The 25,376-nt window shown below is 38.7% G+C and overlaps 1 protein-coding gene across 1 annotated transcript in view; it reads left to right on the top strand.

The window, feature by feature from the left end:
• PRKD3 (protein kinase D3) overlaps positions 1-25,376 on the top strand; it is a 42,555-nt gene that overhangs the window by 6,849 nt on the left and 10,330 nt on the right. The window contains exons 3-11 of the mRNA XM_021390727.1: positions 7,911-8,049; positions 9,736-9,867; positions 10,545-10,702; positions 12,836-13,025; positions 15,673-15,750; positions 16,910-17,093; positions 18,821-18,944; positions 21,649-21,726; positions 23,347-23,623. Coding sequence (XP_021246402.1) covers positions 7,911-8,049; positions 9,736-9,867; positions 10,545-10,702; positions 12,836-13,025; positions 15,673-15,750; positions 16,910-17,093; positions 18,821-18,944; positions 21,649-21,726; positions 23,347-23,623 — 1,360 coding nt within the window. The remainder of the gene's footprint in view (positions 1-7,910; positions 8,050-9,735; positions 9,868-10,544; positions 10,703-12,835; positions 13,026-15,672; positions 15,751-16,909; positions 17,094-18,820; positions 18,945-21,648; positions 21,727-23,346; positions 23,624-25,376) is intronic.

Below are 25,376 nucleotides of genomic sequence, written 5' to 3'. Positions count from 1 at the left end.
TGTTTTCTGTCTTGCCAGTCTTTCTGTGTTGGTGATGATCAGTTGTGCTTCCTGTTTCAGACACTGCTGTTCTGTGCAGCTTGTTCAGTGTTTGCAGAAGGGTGCTTAAAAGTAGCATCAGCAGAACTGAAACTAAAGAAGCAGCGGGCATGTATTTGCAGGAGAGGGAGGTGAGCAATGCAAAGATTTGATGTGTCCCACAGCTCTGTTAAAAATGTCCTAAACATCAGGAGAGGAGCAAAACTGCTTTTTCAAGGTGAATTCAAGGATTGCTATGTTAATGGTGTTGCGTGTTGGAGCGCTTAGAAGTAGTCCTCAGAAAAACATGACTTTAAACATGATAGGGATGCTTCAGAAGATTCTTGATTCTAGTCTTAGTCCATCTTTCCTGTTCATTCCTTATGTAGATTGTTGTCTATTGGAGTACCAGACGTGGAGTTCACAGGGCGAGCCTGAAGAAGAACCAAAGCAAGAACAGATGTGAATAGAGAGTGTGTTTAAAAGCAGACAGATGTCTGCAGCATAAACTGTAGATGGGCAGAATGTGTCCTTGCACCGTGATGAAGTATTTCAGAGACAAGTTCTTAATCTTGTGTTTAAACACTGTTTGTTCCGGATATGAAGAAGTAGAGCATGCTGCTTGCTAGTCTAAAACTAGAAGCTTGCATGTGATGATGCTCCGCTGTCTGCAAACTGAGAATTATGTAAGACAGCATATGGTGTTAGAAGTGCTTTATTCCAGTTTACTTATTTCTCCTAGTTAAACTAAAAGTTGTAAATGAAAAACATTTTATTGTTCTGTTATTACTTGAATAGCACGAGTATTTGCAAGGCAAGTTTTTTTTAAACTCGTGTATGTTTACTTTTGTGACTCTGAATCTTCTCTTATCTACACTTTTTGTTGATTAACCTATACTTCATACTTTTCATTTTGAGCTATATGCAGCATTGTCCTTTTTTACATACCTTTCTTCCAATGGTCTTGCTACATTTTGCTCTGAAACAGGCCATATGCTCTCCTATCTTAGGGCGTTTGTGCAAAATTGTCATAGCTCTTTCTAACCATTGCCTTCTCTTTGACTTGAGTGCTGATACGCTGCCAACGTCTCCAATCTGTTTCTAATCTTCCAAGCTAGTCTTTCTTTTTTCCACCTCACTGCACCCATTTAGAGCCAAGGGGGGGCACTTCTTCTGTCCTACTGATTAGTAAACCTCCCTCTGTATTTTCATAACATCTTGTGTTATGAAAATTCAAAAGGAAAAAATAAAACCAAAGCCAACCCAAATTTACTCTGTCACTCTTTTCCTTATCTTTCTCTGCCTTTACATTTCTAGTTTTCCATTCATGCTTGCTACCCTTGTTTCTTGTCTTATCTTTTCCCTACTGAATCTGATCCCACCTTGTATTTTTTTTTGGTCTGTGTTGGATCTTATCTTTCTGTGTTCACCTCCAAAAGTAATTTACTTCTTCCATGGCCTCTCTGCTTAAGATCTGTTCTTAAATCATCTCCGCTAACAATGCTTGTAGTTCTGCTATCACTGAACTAACTCCTCTGTATGTTGTTTTTTCACTTCTATCTTTGTAGCGGCCTCAAAATTCTCTCCTTATGTATAAGTTTGAAACACATATTTAGCAGCTGTTGCTTTCATCTCTATTCCTGTTACTCCTGTATTTGGTATCTTTGAATTGCTGGGAATAGCATTTTTTTGTCCTTATTTTTGGTCATCCCAACTTGATAATTTTTCAACAACATAAGTAATTGCCTGTTTCATAGCATCACATTTGTTTGTGTGTTGTTATGACTAGCTAGATTACTGTCTTTCTTTGTGCTTCTTTGTACTTTAATCTTTTTCACTATTCTTTTAATGTTTTTTTTTTGGTCATCTTTCTATATGCAGAGTGTTAGCGTGTCATTGTTTACTTTAAATTTCTTCTTATCAACACTTTCTTATTAATATTAATTCCCTGATTATTTTGTGCTACATTATGTCATTTTCACTTGCCTAAATTCAGGCAGAGTGTTTAACGTGTACTTGCTCATTTATTTATTCAGTGCTCTGAATTGTGTCAGGTGTTGAGAACACTGTCACGGCAAGTATAGTTACATTCAAAAGGAGTTAGATTCTGCACGTTACATCTGCTTTTGAGTCTTTCTACTTCTTCTGTGGTTTTGTACTTCAGCTGCACTTGTGTCTTGGTCCTAGTACGTAGTATTCCTTGGTTGAAAATTTAAAATAACTGAGTTGCATGTGATCCTGCTAGTATGTATGTGCTTTCTTGATTGTTCTGCCTCTCATTTTAATTAGCCTGGGTGAGATTTCATTTTCGATAATTGAGTTATGACTGAAGTGCTTGGATTCTTTGGAAAACTAACCCGTTTTCTTTGAAGATGAAGTACACTTGGGGGAAGGGGACAAAAGCTGAGGAGATGTATCCAAATGTTTTGCTTTGAAAATCAGAGAAAAAAAGTCTGACATGTAAAACATCCAAATAATCCTTTGGACTTTTCTAACCAAGTGAAAATTATCTGTGTGCTTGCATTATTTGTATGCTGAAGAACTTCAGTTTTAATGGAACTGAACTACTGTGGTTTAGGTAGGTAGTTCTTCTTTAATGGCCGCTGAAGAGGGTAAAAAATGTGAAAAGACCAAAACATGTGGGATGACGATGAGCTGTCTTCTGAAGGTTTGGACACTGTCGTAATAATGGGGAACTATCTAACCCGTTTGTGGCAGAGGTGCTGACTTGAAGCTTAAAATGATTTCTAAAATATTAACAGATGTTTTACTAATAAAATACTGAGAAGTAAAAGAATCCCACTGCAAGGTTCATATTACAATTGATCGACGTTACTCTGAGAGTTACCGAGATCCATTTTTATTAATTTGTTGTACTAAAAAGGTAGCGATACTGTGACCACTTTTTTCTTTTCTCCAAATTAAGGTTGTAGTGGTTCACAGTGCTTATTTTTGAATGGCTCTAAAATTAATCTAAATCATGCTTCATACTCATCAGCTGTACTTGAATGTTTTTTCCCTGTTGGTCTGCCTTCTTGACTTGCCATCTGCTTTCCTTGTAGGAGCTAAATAAGGCAGCAGAGTAAGAGCTGGGGCACGAGAAGCAAACAGCCCTTCAACAAAATGGGAGCTAGGGGGCACAGAAATGGAATATATGCAGGGCAGTAGAGCATCTGCAGCACGTTAATAGGTTTCTGTGCTGGAAAACCTAGCCAAGCAGTAGTCCAAGTATGTCTGTACTGAGGCATCCGGAGAGGGAAGTATCTCATGCACCATGCTTGAAGCCTAGTTCTCTGTGTGATAATGTGATTTGGCACATGATTTTAAAGAGTGGGAGTGGATAGCTGCATAGGCATGCGGGAGAATGGATGGGAGTGATTTCAGTGAACGAAGAGACTTTCCAAGGTAATGGATGTTTTGCACCATTAGACTTGGGGATTAACTTCCAGTGATTTGAAGCATTTGTTTTGAGTTATGATGGGTCATGAGATATTGGATCTTGAAACAATATCCGCCTACGCTTTTCCCCAGTGTGAATTTTTGGCAACTGGTCCAGAACTTTGTAAAGTAAGTCCTGGAACTTGAACTAGAAGGATTTTTCAGTTACTGCCAAGATAGAAAGAAACCCAGTTGTGTTTTGCTCCAGCAATACTGGCCGTTGGATATTGCATTTGTCTGGGGAAAAAGAACGGTGTAATGCGCTATCAATTAGAACTAGACATGCTGTAATACTTAATTTCAGCATTCGAGATATGCCAATCGTTTTTCTCAGCATAACCCTAATCATGCAGTAGTGATAACTGTGTTAGTACCGCTGCAATACAAAGGACCACATAAATTCTTCACGTACGTTAATTCTGGTGTACCAGAGATGAACTTGGCACAGTCTGTCGCATACGTAGACTTCCCGCAAGTGATTTCCTGTAGTTAGATGCTCTTTTGGAACTGCTAGCGCTGGGAACAGCCTCCCTTTTGCTTTTAGGAAACATTGTGATACTGGGATTAGCAGTTTGTGTTCTGAGTGACTGTGCAGATGGTTTGGGCTTTTAGGCAGGAAAGTAATGGCTTCATAATCCTGTAAAATAAAACAGGCTTTAAAAAAAATTCTGCTTTGAGTTTTGTTTTCAAGTTTACATTATGAGCTCTTAACACATCAAAGGAGCTCGATAGTGTTCCTCCTTAACAGCTTCATGTAATTGAGCGTAAGGACAGCTATAAAAGCTGTGCTGTGCCACGGTACAAGAGAGAAAAATCCTGCAGTGTACGACTTGAGCGTAGTTTAAGTTTGTGTAAAAATTCTGTTAAAAGATACTACTTGAGGGGGAAAAAACCCACCTCAACAACAACAAAAAAAAACGTGTTAATTGATGAGGTTGTTCTTGGCCAGCAGTCCACACACATCCTGGCTAAGGTGCCAGCAGGGAATGCTGTATTCCTGACAGCGCTGGGGAGCGGAGGAGAGCAGAGTGCTGCAGGCCTGCCAGGAGCCTCCAAGCCAGCCAAGCGCGCTAGGTGTGGGCTCTGGTGGGCCACCTGCGCTGCTCGGGCCGGCTGTGCAGAGGGCAGCCAGCCTGGGGCGCCCAGGCCTTTGTGCGGTCTGAGCTCAGGCGTACAGAAAGGAATGCTCAGGGGCTCTGTGCAGTAGGGCCTGTTCTTTTCTAACAGGGGAACGCAAGGGAAGGGCAGGACTTGTTTATCAGACGTGAAAGGTGTGGTTAGGGAGGGCGGAATCCGGCAGCCTGCAGGCAGCTGTGGGCCCAGGCAGTGGCGAGGCCGCGTGCTCCCGGTGGGCACAGGCACAGGGGTGCTACAAACACAGGTGTGTTCCCGGCTGGTCACGCTGAGCACTCAAGTGTGCACGAGCAGTACCAACAGCCTTATCCTGCTCCCTCTGGCAGTTCAGGGTGAAGCTCTGCTAGTGGCATCATATGCATATATACACACTGGGCTCCTGTGCACTGCACAGCGGTGGCTGCTGAATCCCAGTTTCCCCAGTTGCTGGCACCTAAAACACACAAGCTACTGAGGCTGCAGCCCCACTCCAGCTGTTAGTGTTTGATTTCATTTGCTCTGATCCTTCTGCTTGCTGGCAACACAGATTCATAGGTGCTCCGACAATTTGGCTGTACAAAATGTATAGAAGTGTGTTCTGGATGAAGTCTGTCACGTGTACCTGCAGAACCTGTGTACAGACTTCTTGCAATACCTGTTAGCACAGAATACTGTTAGTCTTGTTAGGCCTGGGATTGTAATTCTGCTGCTTATCAGGATGATGTTTGTAAATAGAGATATTATCTTTTAAGGGTTCAGTATTATGGTTGTGAAAACAGACGAGTCATTTCATCCACCTGTAGGTGTACTTTTTTTTGAGATGAGGGCAGTAGAACGTGTAACTACAACATCGTAAGCACTCCCAACAAGCAGCTTAAAAGGTCAATTTACTTAATATAGAGCCATTTGAGGATGTTGTTGCCCACAGTTCTATCAGTCTTTAATGGATGATTTTACTTTTTCTTTTACAATACTTTTTTTTTTCCATAGAAATAAATTGAGTCTTTAAGTGTGCAATTTACATGAAACCCGATATTAATTACAGGTATTACAGTGTTACTTACAAACTTTGTAGTTAATGTTGATGGTACTTTCTAAGGAATGTAACAGTATTTTTAATGATTACACTTGCTGTCACAAAGAGAATTTGAGTACCCATCTGTAACTTTTGGTTTTTTTTTTTTGTCAGCTAATGTTTTTTAGTTACCATTATTAATACATATTTAGAACAGTAAGTCCAGAATTTGTAAATGAGAATGGGTAAATGGTATCACATGCAGAGTACATATGATTATAGCTTTTAACAGAAATGCTTCTTTGTATGTGATTGTGATCTCTACTTACTGGGGGTGGAGTACCCTACACCCTGCGTGTAGGGATACTCTGGCAGCCACACGATAGATTTATAGAGTTGAGAAATGAAAACAGGAGACATGCCTGTATCAGAAGGAAGGGTCTTAAATCTGTGAAATATCACAGATGGTGCATAAAATCTGTGGTTTGTAGGTGACTTTGTGAACTGAGAACAAAGAAGCAATCATTAAAACCAACTCTGAATCATCAGTTGCCCCTCCTGACAGCTGAAGTTAACTACCAGTGTCAATAAGAAGTATCACATTTATCTGCAGGCATATAGCTTCTGTTTGTGCTAACTTTCTCTCCCTTTTTGTTGGAGTTGTTAGTAAGCAACGTGATGCAATTGATATGCTATAATTAGAAGTTGTCTTGAGGAATCAAATTGAATGCAGCATGGATGTGATAACGTAAGGTATAATAATTTACAGTTATTGATGCTAACATTAAATGTGATACATAGCTAAACAGTATGTATGACATCAAGGAGTAATACCTCAGAGCATATATTCAAATCCTGTAAATATGACATACTTTCTTAGTAATTGAAGCACAGAAGGCTTTGTAGCTCTACTGGAGGGCCAGATTTACAAATATGTTTTTCTGTTAGTGGGACTGGAGGAAAATCTGTTGTGATTTGGTATAAGGGGCCATTGGAGTCCAGGCAGTAGTTGGACAGTGAGCAACCCCTTTACCTTCTTGTAAGGAATGTAAAATAGCCCCTCAAGGCCTCCGCATCCCACAGAAGCCTATTGTGAAAGTTTGTAAATGTACAGGACGTGCACACCAAAACAGAGAGGGCCGCTTTAATATTTTGGATGAAACTGCTGCCGGAAAGAGGAAATTATTTTCTCTCTGAGTGGGAAGGGAGTGTGAAAACAATGGGCAGGACGGATACCTTCATTATGTGTTTGATTTGGTAGAAACAAGTCTTTGGCTACTTTAGCTAAGGAAAATTGATATAGCACAGGCTTCATGCAACTTAGACCCTGTTACTGACTATGCAAGTTCTAAATTACCAAACTGTAGTATGTTTGCTACCTAATCAATTGAAAGTTTGTTGTATGCTGTTGTATGCTTTTCCCCGCATTCTTCCTGTCATCTGTCAAGCACTTCTGTGTGTTTATACACACCTTGAGTTTCATTGAGTTCTGTGTTAAATAAAAGGGCCAAAGATGCTGATTGACTGATACTCATTGCTCTGCGGGGTCTACTCCTGTTCTTTTTCTCTGTGAACTGTCTGTTAACTTTTAAACTGTTCATTTTAATATGTTAATCACATTCATCAATATTTTAGAGAGCAGAGCAAATACAGAATAAGAAAACTATTTTCAGTGAAATATCATGAAAATATAGCTTACTACGTACTATATAGAATCATAGAATGGTTTGGGTTGGAAGGGACCTTTAAGGTCATCTAGTTCCAACCCTCCTGCTGTAGGTAGGGACATCTCCCACAAGACCAGGTTGCTCAGAGCCTCATCCAGCCTGGCCTTGAACGCCTCCAGGGTGGGATCATCCATATCTATTTCCTGTATGAATTTGGAGCATTACCTTCTGTCACTGGCATGGATTGAGTTCTTGCATCTGCAAATCTAAGGTGTTGTGGAATGCCAGCATAGAGCCTTTTTTGCTTGCCCCTCTAAGGAAGTGTGGCAGGTGCTCCTGGGGTGCCTGGAGCAGACTGCCTGGCTGCTCAGAATGTCTGCAAAGTGAAGCTTGCAGGTGGTGATAATCTGAGTTAAAGATCTGTGTTGGTTTTCAGGTTGGCCAGACTAATTACGCATGTCAGAGATTAAAAACCCAAAGAAAAACCCCAAGTGCTTCATTTCCTCAAAAAATAAGTCAGACAGATCAGTTTTTTTTTTCCCTATAGGACGCTTAAAACACAGAAGTTCGGTACCTATTATTAAAAAGAAAAAAAATTCAGTTTGCAAATAGGATTAGTAAAAACTATGCATTAACTTGGAGTTTACTTTCTGTTACAGTTCCCAGAGTGTGGTTTCTTTGGCATGTATGACAAAATTCTCCTCTTCCGGCATGACCTGAACTCAGATAATATTTTGCAACGGATTACATCAGCAGAAGAGATACATGAGGGTGATCTTGTTGAGGTTGTTCTCTCTGGTAGGTATCATTCTAACAGTGGAGCAGCACTATATTCAATTGCTTAAAATAAAATGGGACCTTCTGGATTATTAGTATCATGCTTGCCTTGAACTCTTTTGATTAAGTAGTCTCACACAGGGTCAGTGTTTTGGGGTAGAGATTTCCAAGAAAATCTGAGCGGTACTGATGCGTCAGTACTAAGCTTTGTTGTTGTTTCATTGTCATGTTTTAATCTTTGAGTTTATTAATTATTGAAGGTGAAATGCAGGTAGTATTCTGGATTTGCTTTTCCAACTTTGTTGTTGGTTTTCTTTTGCTTAGAACTGACATTTTTTTCAGTCTGTAGCTTTTGCACTGATGGTTTGTGTTGCTAAAAGCTTCACATAACTGCAGTTGCTGACTCATACCCATAAGAACACAATCTTAAGAGTTATTGCAGTGTTTGAAAATGGTCTCTTTTAAATAATAAAGTCTGTAGCAGGGGTGGTATTGATGTGTAGTACTCTTCAATAACATCATCAGAACAAACCCTAACTAACCTGGATTGTATGTGTTTCAGAAATACTCTACTGAAGTCAACTAAAAGTCAGCGGTATACTACTTGCTAGTTAAACTGCAAAGAGAAGCTGGACCAGTATTGAGCAGTTCTTTAGGGCTTTGAGGAATGAGTGCCAGACTGAGGCTGCATTCTAGAAAGACAGAAGTCTTGGCTGTCTTGGGATTAGATTTATTAGTTGGGTCAATAAAGTATGATTTCTAGAGTCACAAGGCTGAGTTTCTTGGCTGCAGTTCAGCACCCACTGTTCTAGGCAAGTTTAGGATGTTCAGTAATTGATCATCTTGATTTGAGCTTTTCATTGCTTCTGGTTAATGGCACATTGGGGAAACTTTTGTGTGTCTCTTCCTGACAATCTGTGACAGTTTCCTTATAAATAGAGACAGAGCATGAGAAACTGAGGCATTTTGAAGACAAATAAATCTCTTTCAATAGGATTTTTAAAACTAAGGCAAGGGAATCTGAATAGTAAGTGTTATTATATATTTTAATCAAAGAATAATAGCCATCAGGGGAATGTAACGTAGCCATAAATTCAGTTTATTACATTTCAGAGAAAGAGGACAAAAACTCATTTAAATATATTTGTGCTTGTTGAAGAAACAGAAGAGGACTAGTGATGTTTCCAGTGTTCCATGGAAACTCCATCCATGGACAAGTTTAATCTAAAAACTTTTTACTGAGAAAGTCCTTTAGAAGATAAAAGACTAACCTGTCCTTGGTTTGACAATTTTGTAAATTACTAAACGGTTTGAAAATTAAGTTTTTAACAGTTATTTACCTCTAAGCTGATTTTAATAAAGCTTGTATTTTTTTATTCCTTCTTAACTTAATGAGGGAGGTTTCCATTTCAACATTAAATGGAAAAAAACTCAAAAAACCATGAAAATTACATATTTTATTCCAACTAATACTGTTGATCAGTTGTGGATGTTATCCTACAAAGTCTGATGGATTTTTTTTCCTAAAAAACAAGCTTTCTGAAGATTGTGTGGAATACTTTAAATGTGTATTTAAATGTCATAATGCTGACATGTAAGCAGCTCATTAGTGTTCTTTGAATCTGACATTTTATATCAAGAGTACGTGGAAATAATATGTTGTTGATCTTATGACAAGAACCATAACTTTCTGCAATTTTTTAAAAGCTTTGGCTACAGTTGAAGATTTCCAAATTCGTCCTCATGCACTTTATGTGCATTCCTACAAGGCTCCAACTTTTTGTGACTACTGCGGAGAGATGCTTTGGGGTTTGGTACGACAAGGACTGAAATGTGAAGGTAAGTCTGTGATTTTTTTTGTTGTATTTTTGTTGTGTGTATTTGTATCAGATGTGGAAGAGGAAAATGCATCTTGTTGAGTATGGAAGCACGTAGCATTTAGTAGATTTGGAAGTCATTCTGCATCTGGAAACCCGGGTTCCGATCCTGACTTTAATGCAAATTGTATGTGACCTTGGGCAAACAATTTAAGAATTGTACTTGTTTCTCACTTTGAATAAATATCTAGCTGACAAACTTGTTCCTTGCACAAGGAGCACATTCTTTGGAGAGATTCCTGAAGGGAAATCCCATTGCTTGTGGCCCTCATCCAGCTGGCTGCAGAACGTTCTGCAGCCTGCTGACAGGTACCAACCCTGCTCCTTGGCTCCTGTTCTCCAGAGCAAAAGAGTGATGAAAACCTCCTGGTGGGAGGAGAAGAGAGAAGGGAGATCAGCTGCTTTAGAGTCTTATACCTTGTTTCTAGAGCTGCGCTTACTGGAAACCAAGAAATAAAGCCAGCAGTACAAAAAAAGCTGTTTCCATGAATCACATCAAGAACACTGAAATAAGAGTCTAACAGAACAGTCTGTTTCTTTACCATTCTTTTGGATCCCATTTTTCAACTTCTTTATCAAAATACAGATACTATTTTTGTTACTTTAATTTTTTTTTGTCTGAAAAATCACTTATTTCAGGTTGTGGATTAAACTACCATAAGCGGTGTGCCTTCAAGATTCCAAATAACTGTAGTGGAGTGAGAAAAAGGCGTCTATCTAATGTGTCTTTACCAGGAGCGGGACTTTCAGTTCCAAGACCAGCACAAGCTGAATACACATCCTCTGCTTCTGAAGAGGTATGTAATGTGAAAGGGGAAACAATTCCTGGTTTTAAAACTTTTAATCTTTGGGGAAGTAGCTAGTGTCAGTATGTGGTTAGAAATGAGTATGAGAGAGCTGAACTTAACCGCTGTGATTGGTTTTAGTTCATTTTTAAATCTCTGTTGAGTCCTAGACTGTGACATTTACAGATAACTATTATTATTGTGAGAAATGGAAGGAAATGCTAAGTTATGTGTTACTTTGTTATTATTCTGTCACTAGTGGTTGCATGAGCTATGAGAACCTTGAATTTGGGAATGATGAAATATCTTGCTGCCTTTGTAATACACATTTATTCTGTAATTATTGTATCAGTACAGAATAGTTGTTTGGCTAAATCAGAACAAATTGTAAGCTTTTATCTTTGGAGAGGCGAGAATGTTCCTGGTACGCTGTTAAACGTTCTGCAGAGAAAATCTTAAAAAACGAACCTCTATCAAGGAGGGTGCAAGAGATTAAGAGCTTACAGTAAAACATCACCCATAATAGTTATTTGTTATGATGGGTATTATGATTGCTGAGAGTTCATTGGATATACTCGTAAGATAGGCCAGACGGTTATTAGATGCACTTGTTTCATTGCCACTTTCACTAAAGGGTAAAAAGAGTCTTTCCCACTTACCTAAAATGAGTCATAGTGATCGGGTGAAGTCCCTGGTGACTGGAGAAAAGGCAGTATAGCACCTATTTTTTAGAAAGGCAAAAAGTATGACCCAGGGAATTACTGACCTATTAACCTTGCCTCAGTGCTGGGGAAGGTCATGGTGCAGATCCTCCTGGAAGCTATGCTAAGGCATATGAAGAGTGGGAGGTGATACGGAATAACCAGCATGGCTTCCAAGGGCAGGCCCTGCCTGACTAACCTTGTTGCTTTGTTTAATGGTGTAACTGCATCAGTGGACAAGGGAAGAGATGCTGATGCCATCTATCTAGACTTCAGTAAGGCCTTTGACGTGGTCCCCCATGACATCCTTTTCTCCAAATCGGGAAGATGTGGATTTGATGGGTGGGCTGTTCAATGGATGAGGTTACTCATTGAGAGATTGTATCCAGAGAGTGGTGGTCAATGGCTCAACGTCCAGATGGAGATCGGTGACAAGTGGTGTCCCTGAGGGATCAGTACTGTCGCTGGTGCTCTTCAACTTCATCGACACTGACTGGGGGATTGAGGGCACCCTCAGCAAATTTTTGGATGACACCAAGCTGTGTGATGCAGTTGACACACCAGAGGGACAGGATGCCATTCAGAGAGACCTAGGCAGCGAAGCAGTGGGCACAGGTGAAACTCATGAGGTTCAACAAATCCAAGTGCAAGGTCTTGCACCTGGGTCTTAGTAACTCCTGCTATCAGCACAAGCTGGGGGACGTAAGGATGGAGCACAGCCCTGCCAAAAAGGACTTGAGGGTACTAGTGGTTCGTAAGCTGGACTTGAGCCAGCAATGTGCCCGCACAGCCCAGAAAGCCAGCCATATCTGCAAGAAAAAGAAAATCATCAAAAGAAGCATGGCCAGCAGCTCAAGGGAGGTGATCTTGCCCCTCTGCTCTGTGCTGCTGTATTGTGTCCTACCGATTCCTCAGTATGGGAGAGATGTGGACCTGTAGGGGTGCATCCAGAGGAGGGCCACAGAAATGATTCAAGGGATGGAGCACCTCTCCTACGAGGTTAGGCTGAGAGAGCTGGGGCTCTTCAGCCTGGAGAAGAGGAGGCTTTGGTGAGACCTAATAGTGACCTTTTAGTATCTAAATGGGGTTTATATGTGCTGGTCTGTATATGCTATCTGTGAACCTTACCAGGTTGCTCTGAAAAAATGAACAAACAAAAAAAAACCCATCATAAGTGAATTTTAACCTTGTTTGGGATTTTACTTCCTGTGGAAATAAAGATTCATATGAACTTTCCTGCACTCCGCAAGGCTTTTCCGTCTTGTGGGCTTTTTGTTGTTGTTTTGTTTTGTTTTTTAATATCAGAGTGTCCTCTTAAGGCCTCTTGTCCAGGTTTCGCTTTCTCATCCAGTCACTATCTACTCCACTTTTTTTCTTTTTATTTTTTCCCAATGAGGTGGAATTCTTTTGTGCAGGTCCTATCTGTATACATTCTTTATTGTAGCGCTGCTGCCCAGAACCTAGTAAAAGGATTCCCTCCTGGAGTGGCCGTCCCATCTGGATGGAAAAGATGGTGCTTTGCAGAGTGAAGGTTCCACACACCTTTGCTGTTCACTCTTATACTCGTCCCACCATATGCCAGTATTGCAAACGTCTGCTCAAGGGCCTTTTTCGTCAAGGAATGCAATGTAAAGGTACGTGCTTAGTTTTCTGCCACAAATATGAATTATTACAGTATAATATTTGAAAAAATGTGGTTTTTTTTCTAAAGGATTATGGGAACCCCTCTTTTCAGTGTAGTAAACTATGCATTATATATTTTTATGAAAACTATGATCTAATCACATGTGGAATGGGAACACCATGATTCGATGATAATTCTAAGCTATTAATAAAAACAGGAAATCCTTCCCTTTGTTATATGTCTGTCTTCTACACTTCTCACCAAAGACTTCAGAATTTTTTGTTACATTCTTTTAATACAGGATAGTGATTATTATCTTTTGGAAAAAAATTATTAAGATGGGTACCCTTCCTGAACTAGATTAGGCTCCATCAGGTGGTTTTTATTGAGCATATGTTTGCATGCATGGCTTCAGCTCTCAGACTCTTCCATGCCGATCCCAGGACATAGCTATGGTGTTGTGGTTTTCTTCTGGCTCTTCATTACTGGATTGTACAGATCTATTAGCTTTGTTGCGAGAAAGAAAACTGTAGTGGAGAATCCTAAATGTTAATATGGTAAGGATTTTTCATTTCTCTCCTACGAGTTTATCAAATGTGAGTACCAAAGATCAACACGTTGAAGGAGGTCACTTAGAGCAAAACCTGTAAGCTTATATCTGTGATAGCTCTCTGCTGACTAAAAATACTGCTGTTTTGTATGTGATGGGGAGTAGTTTTATTTTCCATTTTACTACTTTTCAATTTGCAGTTTTTGTAGCCTGCTTGAAGTCTGCATCCCTGTTTGACTTTTCAGTCACCATATCTCTTGGATGCTTGCAATAAATAAATAATGAAGCCTATGAAAGATATTTTGCAGTTTTAAATGCTCTTGACCATTTACAGTGGTTGTGATTGCATATCCAACTGAACAAATGGGATTGCCACTTCATTCTTAGGAAACTGAATAACTAGATAGAAAGTAGTGTTTAGGTGTAGAAAACAACCTTAGAAAAAATACTATGCTTACACACGGAAGAACAGAAATTGGTATATTAAGAGACATTCACTTAAGCATCATGGTCCAGTACATATTTTTAATATATCAGCAACTGATAACAAACAGTCAACACGATTTCATATTGCTTTTTTCCTATGGTTTCCTACTGTTTCCCACTGACTTTTTTTTGCTCACATTCCCAAAGCTTGGGGTATTTCAGCAGTCTCATGTTCATGAGTATCTCAGAGCCTTGGATTTCTTAATTCATCGAGGCTTGAACTTGAGCTTTGAGTTGACCTTTGGGACTAATGCTATAACTGTATTAATAAATGATGTCAGCTAGGACAAATTGGCCTGTGCTTGCACACAAATTTTCTTGGCTTCCCAACTCTGAGTTGCTGTGTGCAAACTACCTCTTGGGAGCAGTGTAGGTAGGATCCCTGGTAGGATCTGAAACATCTTGTTTTTTCCAGCCCCCTTCAGGCTAGTGAAATAACCATATTCTATAATACAGACTGAAAACACTGCTATAGAAAGGACAGTTAATTGGTTTTCCTGAATGCTTCCTTAGGCACTTGGAAACTAAACAGGATTGTAGCTGGCCTCAGGGTTTGGCTATTCAGCTACCAAAAGCGAGAAGACAATGATTTCTTTGTGTTTAAAAGGAAAGCACAACGAGCTTCTGATTAGCAAGTCAGATCCAGATCCTGTATTTTGTAATTTGGTTACTGTGGTTTATTACAGATGCCACATCCCTGGGAGTCCTCAAGACTAGGTTGGATGGGACTCTGAGCAAGCTGATTTAGTGGAAGATGTCTCTGCTTGTGGCGGGTGGGGGTGGTAGAACTGTGTATGATCCTTCTAGCCTAAACTGTTCCATCATTCTGTGATAGCAGAAACGGACTGAATTGTTGGCTTCAAAACAGCAGTGGGGACAGTAGAGAGTTTAAAATTCATGATGAGGATATGTGGTTGAAAATTATGATGATGCTACTAATAAAGGAAATTCCTGTAATGCTATTAATGTGTGCTGGACTGCTGGATACCAGATACTGCCTACTCAAATGCAGAGATGGCACGCATCTAAGTTATGTTCTATCTCCACATTGGGCTTGACATATCTTTCTCTGTCAGTTTGATATCCTAGGAAATTTGGCAGGCAGAAATGGAGCTTCATTGTTGCCTGGCCAAATCTATGATCTGAATGATAGGGGAGCTGAACTTCGAAATTTACTGCAAAGTATTCTTGCGCCATGGTATAGGAGTGCGATCCTAGTGCTATGATGGCTGCAAATCTTAGGCAGCAGGTGGGGAAAAATGATAGAGATGACACATTTAAAACAAGTAGCAATGGAAAAAAGGTGTGGAGCAGTTTAGAGAATGGGAAAAATTACATCATAATGGAAAAAATAACTGGAGAGAAAACTAGAGATTAGAAAACTTCTGTCCTGGAAGGGAAAGGGCTGACATAGTAAACTGGTTTGGCAAATCATCATGAGACATTAGTACAAGATTGTCCGTTTCCTTCTGGAGATGACATCCATCAGTACTGTCTTCTGTTATGTGCAAATGTATGCATCTGGACTGAATCTTGTGATGGAAGTTGTTGTAGAATGTTAGTGTCTACTTGAGTAGGAGTGAAATTCTGGTATCGTGGGCTTATTTATCCTTTGTTTTAGATTGCAGATTCAATTGTCACAAACGCTGTGCATCTAAAGTACCTAAAGACTGTCTTGGAGAGGTGGTTTTCAATGGAGGTAAGATGAGAAACATGCTTTAAATACTGGGGGGTCTTTGGAGGCTTAAAAAGATTAATCAGCTTTAGATGCTCTCATCTTTGAATATGTTACATGTTTTTATTTTACCTTTGCAGTTCTTTCACTAGAGATTGCTGAGAATTAAAAGATTTCACTGTGAAATTTATTTTGGTGACTTCAATTTTACTTCATCAGTTTTGACCAGTGTAGCTTGGTACAAGAGAGACATGAACGTACTGGAGAGACTCCAGCTAAGGGCTGTGAATTTGTTGAGAGAGGAGCATCTCTATGAGAAAGCTGGGATTGCTTGAGCAGAGCCATCTGAAACAGGCTGCCTAAGACCATGTCCAGGTGGCTTTTGAATATCTCCAGGGCAAGAGACTGCACAACATCTCTGGGCAACCTGTGCCAGTGCTCAGTCACTCTCACAGTTAAAGTGTTCTCTGCTTTGAGGCTCTGCCTGATTGTGTTCCATTTTGTGCCCATTGTTTCTAGTCGTGTCACTGGCTACCACTGAAAAGAGCCTGGCTCTGATGTCTTTGCACCCTCCCTTCATTGATTCCTATACACTGATGAGATCCCTCTGAGCCTTCTCTTTGCCGGGTTGAACAACCTCAGTTCTCTCAGCCTTTCCTCACAGGAGAAATGCTCCAGTCCCTTTGTCATTTCAGTGGTGCTTTGCTGAAAAGGAGATGATTTTTGCCCTCTACTCAGCCCTGTTGATGCTACACCTGAAGTAGTGTCTGCAACTGGGCTCCCCAGCACAAGAGAGATATGAATGTACTGGAGAGAGTCCAGCAAACCGGAAGATAATTTTTTGTCCTTGACATTTATATTTTAGAAGGAATAATATTGATGTAATGATCACTTGTGGAGTAGAATTACTTAGTGAGATGCATATTTAGACCTTGAGATTTTCACTATGATTCTCTCAGTATGAGTGTTGTTTTGGCTTGGTCTCCTTTGGTATTTAGCAAAAACACATTGATAATGTTCATTAGCATGCTCTGAATCATTTAGCAATATCTTGAGGGATTTTTATATTCTGATTGCACTATGATGTTTACTTGCATAAATGTGAACTGGAGAACGATTTTTTGCCTTTTTTAGAGCACAATTTAAAAAAAATAATAATATTTGCATCGTATGTTTTTCCCAGAACCTGCTAGCCCAGGCCAGGATTTGGACCTGCCAATGGAGGTTGACAGCAGTGAAATGAATAGCGATGGTAGTCGGGGTCTGGATGATACTGAGGAGTCTTCAACTCCGGAGGACAAAATCTTTTTTATGGATCCATCTGACCTTGATACAGACAAAGATGAAGAAGCTGTCAAAACCATCAGGTAAGTCATAATGTGAATTTTTGTGCTCTGGGTATACCTTCCTCAATATTCTGAATGAAAATTTTGAGCAAAGCATTTCTGAGTAGCCCATCTTTAAGTTGTGGGTTTTTTTTTCACTTTAAAATGCTTTGTAAAGCAAATCTAAAGCATAAGTAAATCAAAATAGTATGTTCTCTTCTAATTGGGAGGATGCTGTGCTATGAATGTTATTAAATAAATGAAATTATCAAACCAAGGTTAAAGGTATAACTTAAGGCAAAGATATGAGAAAGATCTTTGTGACTTCGGCCTAGTTTAATTACTAGTGTACAAGTGTTGATCTAAAAATTATTACTTTAGAGACATTTTAATACTTATATTTTAGTTTATTCTAGGTAGCAGATAGAGAATCACATGCTAGTTAAAGCAGAAGTCTTTTATCAGATAACTCTTCCATAGACTCATAGAATGGTTTTAGTTGGAAGGGACGTTTAAACATCATGTAGTCCCTACCCCTTGCTGTGGGTTGAGACATCTTTCACTAATCAGGTTGCTCAGAGCCCTGTCCAACCTGGCTTTGAACACTTCCAGTGATAGTTCCTTTAATCAAGTTTAGCCTTTTTAATTTTTATATTATCATAGAATCATAGAACCAGCCAGGTTGGAAGGGACCCCGAAGGATCATCAGGTCCAACGTTTTGTGGGAAAAGGGCGCCTAGATGTGAATATCTCCAATCGCATCTTGAAAGTCTCTACCATGTCCCTGGGGAAGTTCTTATTCTGAATAGTGTTATCCTGATTTTCTTAGTGTCGTTCTTAAAAATAGAAGAGCAGTTGTAATAGGTCAAACAAAGGTAATTTTAGCCCAATGTCTCATAGCAAATATAGAAGGAGTACAAGAACAGGAAGAACATATAGTTCAGGAAGAGCAACTTTCAATGATTTATAGCTCGAGGACTTCCTGAGTTGGAAGTAGCATCTTTTTGTGTTCCACTTCTAGGTAGAATTTTTCCATTTATTTCTAATTGCATCTGAAGCAATTAGTTTTTGGCATGTGCAGCATCTTGTGTCAGCCACTTCTACAGTGTGACTGAGCTGGGTTAAAGCATCTTTATATTTTGATTTGAGATTTGCCTTCTGATCTCTTATGATTACAAATTTTTCTACTAGCACCACATGTAGGATCTCTGGTACTGAGTAGGTAATGTGGTGGCTCACTGCACACTGGACAGGACTAAAACCTGTATGTTTAACTAATGATTGTCAAAATGTTAGATTATCAAATCCTTGTCTGCAAGAAAGTTGATACAAATGATGTTGATTTAAATGTTCAGGTATAATTTGAATTAACACTCTTCTGTTTTCATAAATCGAAAATGTGCTTTATTAGTGTAATATTAGGAAATAAGCAAGTTGACTTAGGCAAGAGAAAATAGTAGCAATGCCGATGTGAATTACTTTTATGCTGGATTAAGACTAAAGCAGTAAATTGTTTTGAAAGGATGATTTATGTAGATGTCTCGTTCCAGTGTGTTTCCTTTGCCTTTGTGTAGTGTAATACAAATACTGCAGTACTTGCATTAAGAGAGCTAGTGGAAGCTCAAATTTCTTATCATCTATCAGTGAAATAAGTTGTATGAGAAGAGAAAGTGCCTGTTCTTGAAAATTGTGGGCTAAATGTATAGTACCATTATCATTGTAGTACTCATGTATTTTAGCTTAAATATTAACTGTTTTATCTTTTTTAGTCCCTCAACAAGCAATAACATTCCTCTCATGAGGGTTGTACAGTCCATCAAGCATACGAAGAGGAAGAGCAGTACGATGGTGAAGGAAGGATGGATGGTCCACTATACAAGTAGAGACAATCTGGTCAGTGACTTTCGTTTCTTCCTACATTAACTTATTTCTCTAAACCATTGTATTTTATTTTTCTTATCTAGATATTCAATATGATTTTCAATATCATCTGAAACAACTTACAATAATGTTCGTTATGAAGAAGTATAATGAGTGGAGCAATCTTTCAGGTGGTGATCCAACAGCACTTTTCAATTTAGAAAAAGAAGCATCTCTAAGCAGTCTCAAATGAATAGCATGTTCAAGATTTCAGCTCTCCCAAGATAAACACTGGCCTTATCTTCTTTCCATTTAGAGGTTTTATTCAACCCCCTGAAAAGATTAATTCTGTTATAAAGTGATGAATAGTGAAACAATTAATGCTATTCTAATGATAAAGATATTTAGTAAATTTGGTGTGTAGATATGGAAGCCCATTATTCCTCTAGCAATTAGTTTTATCTAAAAGTAAACATTATAGAACACTATTCCCCCTTCCAAAACCACTATTTCTCTTCATGTTAGTGGAATAAAGATTTATGGCTTAGCTGTATTAACTTGGGTTTGCAAGCATCTTCCACAAAGACAGCATTGTTTGTTTGTTTGCAGTGGTACTGGTAATGATCTCTTAATTAATTGAGCCTTCTAAGGCAAGTTCCTTGTGTGCTTTTTTTTTTGTCTTATGGAGGAAGATAAGAATAACTGGATTCCTTAGAGTTACCTAATGCGAGAGAGTGAATCCACTTTTCTTGATAGATGAAAGAAGAACATGAAATTGAGAAGTTCCCAGAGCTCACGTAGCCCAGTTTGTCACATAGAGACTGTTCATGAAAGGCGGCATAAATATTTCTGCATTCTTTGTCAGTATGCTGGGGTCTGTAAGAAGAGGGACTTCAGGAATTTAGTTTATTTCAGTTGTGTTGAAATCATCGTCAGCTCAGGGTACTTCAGTATTTTCACTTTCTGTATTTGTCAGCTAATCACAAATGGTCCTTAAAGTAAAGTTCGGTATTAACTAGTTGTATTTATCACAAATCTAAGTAAATATCTAACATATTTCAGATGTGATTTCAGTCTAGGCTCCTTAATAGGGATGATTATCATCTGCTTGCTATGAAAAAAATCGAGCTGCATAATAGTTAGAAGATGAATAGTTCTAAGCAGTGCTCAGGGCAGACCTGGTGTTTGACTCTACTTTCATCTTTCAGCACAACCAGTATATTTTTTCCGTGGATTTTTTTTTTTTTTAAAGGTGGTGCAGATAAAGCTTTCTGTTCCAAAGCAAGATAACTTCAGCTGAGCAAGATTTCAGAGAGCTTCCTAGTGGAAGGAAGCTTCTGTATTAGACATTTCAGCATCAGCTATATCCCTTGTCCAGTCTCTGTCAGCAATGTCAAACTGTTTCTTGTTCCCATAACAACTTCAGCTTTCCAACAGTTCCAAAGAGGTTCATTTTAATAGCAATATCAATATACTTCCTGCTGAGCCTGGGTAACAAGGTATTTCACTCATTATAAGGAGAAATTTTTGTCATCATCTATATTCTTGTTTTCCTCACTCTGAGCCCTTCCTTTCTCAGTATGGAGTATAAGCGTATTTTGGGTTCCTGAGTTTACCTATCCACTAGTTCCTTATACACTCTAAGCCTTCCTTGATTTATGATTTTTTTTTAAGCATATATGTTAAAAGGGTGAGTTCACCCTTATGCCTTCACCCAATTTCCATTCAGTGCTGGCTTGAACTTTCATTTAGTTAAATCTACTCATGTCCTGGCTTTCTTTGCCTAACTCCTACAGGTGGTCTTAGCTTCCCCATGACTGAAGTGATTTAAGCTCTGCATTAGATATAATAAGGGTATTATTTTTCTAAGCATTGTCATTCTAGAACAGAGCTAAGGGTCTTTGATTTTTCTTGGGAGAAAAAAGTTTCTGATGACATGAGCATGGTGCAAGCAAGTCAGTTAGATCCATGTAACCGTATGGCTTTCAAGTCCATGTAGCTTTCAAATAATTCTCTATTTGAGGAATGTTCCTGTGCTTAAGATTATCAGGCAGTTATGTACAAGAACTTATATGCATATTATTCTCTGATGGAAAACACGTTTTTCATTGTTGGAGACTTCTCAAAAATGGTTACATAGCCTGTCTTGATTTTTTTCTTAATTTTTCATATTTTCCCGAAGATAGGTTGCCCATTTGACTCTTGTAATCTGCCTATCTTTTTTTGCCCCTGTGCACTTGGACCACCTAGAATAGCAGACTTGCAGGGGTTGGAGGGGACTTCTAGAGATCATCGAGTCCAACCTCCAAAATTTTCTGTTTACTAAAGAATGAAGGACTTGAAACCCATGACATGTTGGTGTGAGGGCACAGAAGGAGAAATTGTGGCTCCCACAGCTGTTACTAAGTGAAATAATTCAGATTTTGTGAGCATGTGCAGCATGATTGAAACTTGTGTAGGTAGTTGTTTCCTGTAGGAGATAACTGTTATCACCACTGTTGCTGTAGGTGAATGATATTTTTTCTGGTTTGTGCAAATACTTCTATAAGCCTATTCTTGGGTTAGAAAAAGCAAGCAAATAATTGTATTCCCAAAATGTGTTTTTAATGTATCCAGTCTAAGATGGAACCGTAGATTAACATCATTTGATTCTTAGTTATTTAAATAATTTCTCATTTAAATAATTGGATAACATAAGTCTTCCTAATAATTTATTATTGTACTGTGCATTTTGTAGAGGAAAAGACATTACTGGAGACTGGACAGCAAATGCCTCACACTGTTTCAAAATGAATCTGGAACAAAATATTACAAGGTAATTAATGATGAGTAATAATTGTGTTGCATTTGATTTACTTAATGGGTTTTATATGCATGAAATAACTGCTTGTGAGTAGTATAATAAGCATTATGTAATTTCCCCATCTTTTTAAGTAAAAACTGTGACAAGTTAGATTTTGGGCAAAGCTTATAAGTGAGAAAGATCAAACCTATTATTCAGAAGTTTCTTGCAGCTCCCATTTTAATCTCCTTGAGTATGTCTTTCCTTGTGCTTTACATGTACTGTTCTCTTAAACTGGCTCACATGTTAAGCTTTTTTACCTTTACTAGAAAATGTGTTTGGCTGCCAGTCTAGATACAGGCTAGGATTTTTGCTCTCTGTAAGTAGTGACTGAAAGTTGCATGATTATTTATTTCCTTGTTCCCAACTGTACGACTGAAAGTAGTGAGCAAGAATTAGAGGAAAATATACCGTGCAGCCTGGCATTATATGAATGAAGCTTGGCAATTAGTATGTTATATTGCTTGTATAGTAATGTGTTCAGTGGTAGAATATTCTGAAAATGTCTTCAAATGTATAAACAGGATTTTTCCCTTTCTTGTCTTTCACCTTTAGGTGGGGGTCCAAATCTTGCAATTTCTTCCTCTATAACATCTCTAAGATCAAGCCTTTTCTCTGTACACCCAGCTAAACTTGCCCAGATCCTTTTCATCCCTATCTTGACCAATGCAGTTTCTTCTTCTCAGACCTCCCTGATACTTGTGTATTGCCCTGTGCATTCAAAACACAGCTGGTAAAATATGTTCCTTGCTTGTTGTTCCATCCTGTCACTGCTTTTAGTCCTTTGACTTGCCCCTTTGCCCCTCATTTTTTTCTGCTTAAATCTCGGGTTATTCGTCTTTGCTATTAGAAACATTCACAGTTGTTACCTCTACATTTATTTGCTCTTCATCTTAATCAACTGCAGCCTCTTAACCCTATAATGCCAGCCCAGTGTTCACCTGCTTGTTCTCTACTCTTGCAAGTGATGTGCACCTGTAAGCCCTTCCGTATACGTGGAATGCCCTCCTCCAACTAGCTTGAATTTAGTCTTTCCTTCCTTCAGATCTGTTCCCTAATACCACTTTGTAACATGTTCTTTAACTGACAGCGTAGAGAAATAGATAGAAAATGTTTATATCTATATGAAAAATAATCTGTACCAAAATTGATTCAGAAATGTGAAGCAGTACTTTTTGGCTGGCTTATATAACCACATAGTCTTCCTAACGTTGTTTCGCTCTTTTTCCCTATCGTCTTCTTCTCTAGCTAAGCTGTATAATTTATGGGTACAGTGGGAAATGGTCATTCTGTAGTTGTGTGTCACGTGTATGCTGGATGATGGGCTGATTCATGCCAAATATGAAAGCAGTTTGTGTAGAGAATAGTGGTTGTATAGAGGGAACTGTGGTGGGGCTCTCTAGGCATGTATAGAGGAGTTCAGAAAGCTGTGGGTGGGTAATGGTTTGTCTACGTTTTGACAGTAGTTATGAAGCTTGGTGTTTTGGTATTTTGATGTATTTGATTTCTCTGCAAACGCTTTAAGTTCTGAACGGTAGTATATTGAAGTATTATATGTATTTTCATTTTTTAATCTTTAATATTTTTCTTCAGGAGATTCCACTTTCAGAAATTCTCCAGGTGACTCAGCCTCGAGATTTTTCAAACATGGTGCAGGGCAGCAATCCATACTGTTTTGAGATCATCACTGACACGATGGTGTACTTTGTTGGCGAAAACAATGGCAGCAGTCACCACAGTCCTGTTCTTGCTGCCTCCGGAGTTGGACTTGACGTAGCTCAGGGCTGGGAGAAAGCCATTCGTCAGGCCTTGATGCCAGTCACACCTCAAGCTAGCGTTTGCACTGCTGCAGGACAAGGAAAAGATCACAGTAAGCAGGCAGACAAGGCACTGTTACTCATATTCTGAAGCTGTAAATGATAGAGATTCCATTTCAGAAAAGTTCATAAGAAGTATATTTGTCTATTTTCTGCTGAATTGGGTCTGTAATCTTCAACAAGTTTCTAAGAAGTGGCACTCAAGTTTATGGAGGGTGTATGAGCAAACCTCTTAGTCTGTTGTAGCAGCAAGTAGTAGTAAAGAATCAGATTTCCCACATTAATTCATACTACAGAACTTTTATAATATGAGCATTAAGATTCACGCATAGTTGCTGAACATAAAAGGGGACCATAGTTTAGGTATTTCTAATAAACTTTTATAAACATCTCATTCCATCAGGTTATTTATGTGTGTATGAAAAATTGGATGCTTTTTGAGATTATCATTCATATTAAAAAAAAAAAAAGAAGAGAGATCTGTAGCTGAGGAGAAAGAAGGAAGTTAGTGATGAAATGTAAATGCTGCTAGTGATGGAAAGAACATTTGCTGAGCTCTGGGTACTAATAAAAAATACATTTTCTTCCTTTTGTGCCCTTTCTACCCTTCTTTCTCTAGCGTAGAATCATATTCATTATCAAGACTCCATGGAGCACATTGTGCTCTTCAGATATCTCCTTGTCCTTTGCAACAACATTCATGCACATTCTGTACTGACATTTATGCTTTCATTCTTTAGTTTCCTTTCATCTTCCAGCTACTCTTTAATCTTCTTTTAGGGTTTGTTTTTTTTTTCCCCTGTAGGAGATCCTGTGATTAGTTTCTCTGTCTCTGGTATCTCGTTATTCTGCATCGGCAACAGTCGAGAGCATGTAAATGCTGATCTTAGATAAAGACACTTTCTGAAAATGCAATCGTGATCTGAAATGGTAAACTATAAAATGCGAGTACTCGTATTTCTAATTAATTATAGTGAAGAAACATAGCTGTAAGAAGGTAGCTTGTAACAGGCCTTTTACTTATGTAAAATGCCACTTCTGATATGCAAATATGAATTCCAAACACCTATATACCGAAGCACTCTCTGTTATTTAAAACAGAAGGTCTACTGTTCATGAGAGACATATGAACTCAGTTACTTCTTCCCAAACCTTTTTTTTACCTGATTTTTTTTTTAATGAAAAATTGACAGTAGTAGGGAATAGAACTATGGGCTAGTCACAGAGAAGTATTTTAGCATGTTTAGGATTGTAGGAGTGTAAGAAACTACCATGAATTTTAGAGTGGCATTTCCGCATTCGTAGACAGTGCAGACAGTTGTTCTCTTAACTCTAATACAAACTGTGTGTTCTTACCTCTTTCTGCCCATTGAGCCATCAAGTGGGTCCCAAGAACCATTAAGAAAATTGTACTTATATTAAAAAAAAAAATAAATTAAAAAATGTCCATATCCTCAGATATGTTCTCTTAAATGAGAAGACCAAGAATGCTTGAAATACTTACAGCAGCTGGGAATGTATAGTGTCAGAATGTACACAAGGCCCCAACTAGTCGGTTTATGCCATGTTTTAGCCAGCAAGTCATTAGTAATGAGGATACTCTGGCTCACAGGAAAAAATCCTTTTGGATGCTTTGCCTGGTGTTTGGGATGGGATGTTTCTCTGTAGGATGTTTCTGAGCTGAAATGGGAAAAAGGAGATTAAAAGTAAAGTAAAAGTAACCAATTAGGAAAGCTATTACCTGGTATTAATTAGATGTCCAATTCTGGCATTTGGAGTAACTCGATCCCTACCTGAAGTGGGGAA

Source organism: Numida meleagris, chromosome 3 (assembly GCF_002078875.1).
Source record: "Numida meleagris isolate 19003 breed g44 Domestic line chromosome 3, NumMel1.0, whole genome shotgun sequence".
In the NCBI taxonomy this organism is placed as follows: domain Eukaryota; kingdom Metazoa; phylum Chordata; class Aves; order Galliformes; family Numididae; genus Numida; species Numida meleagris.
This window is presented reverse-complemented; position numbering and strand designations above follow the sequence as displayed.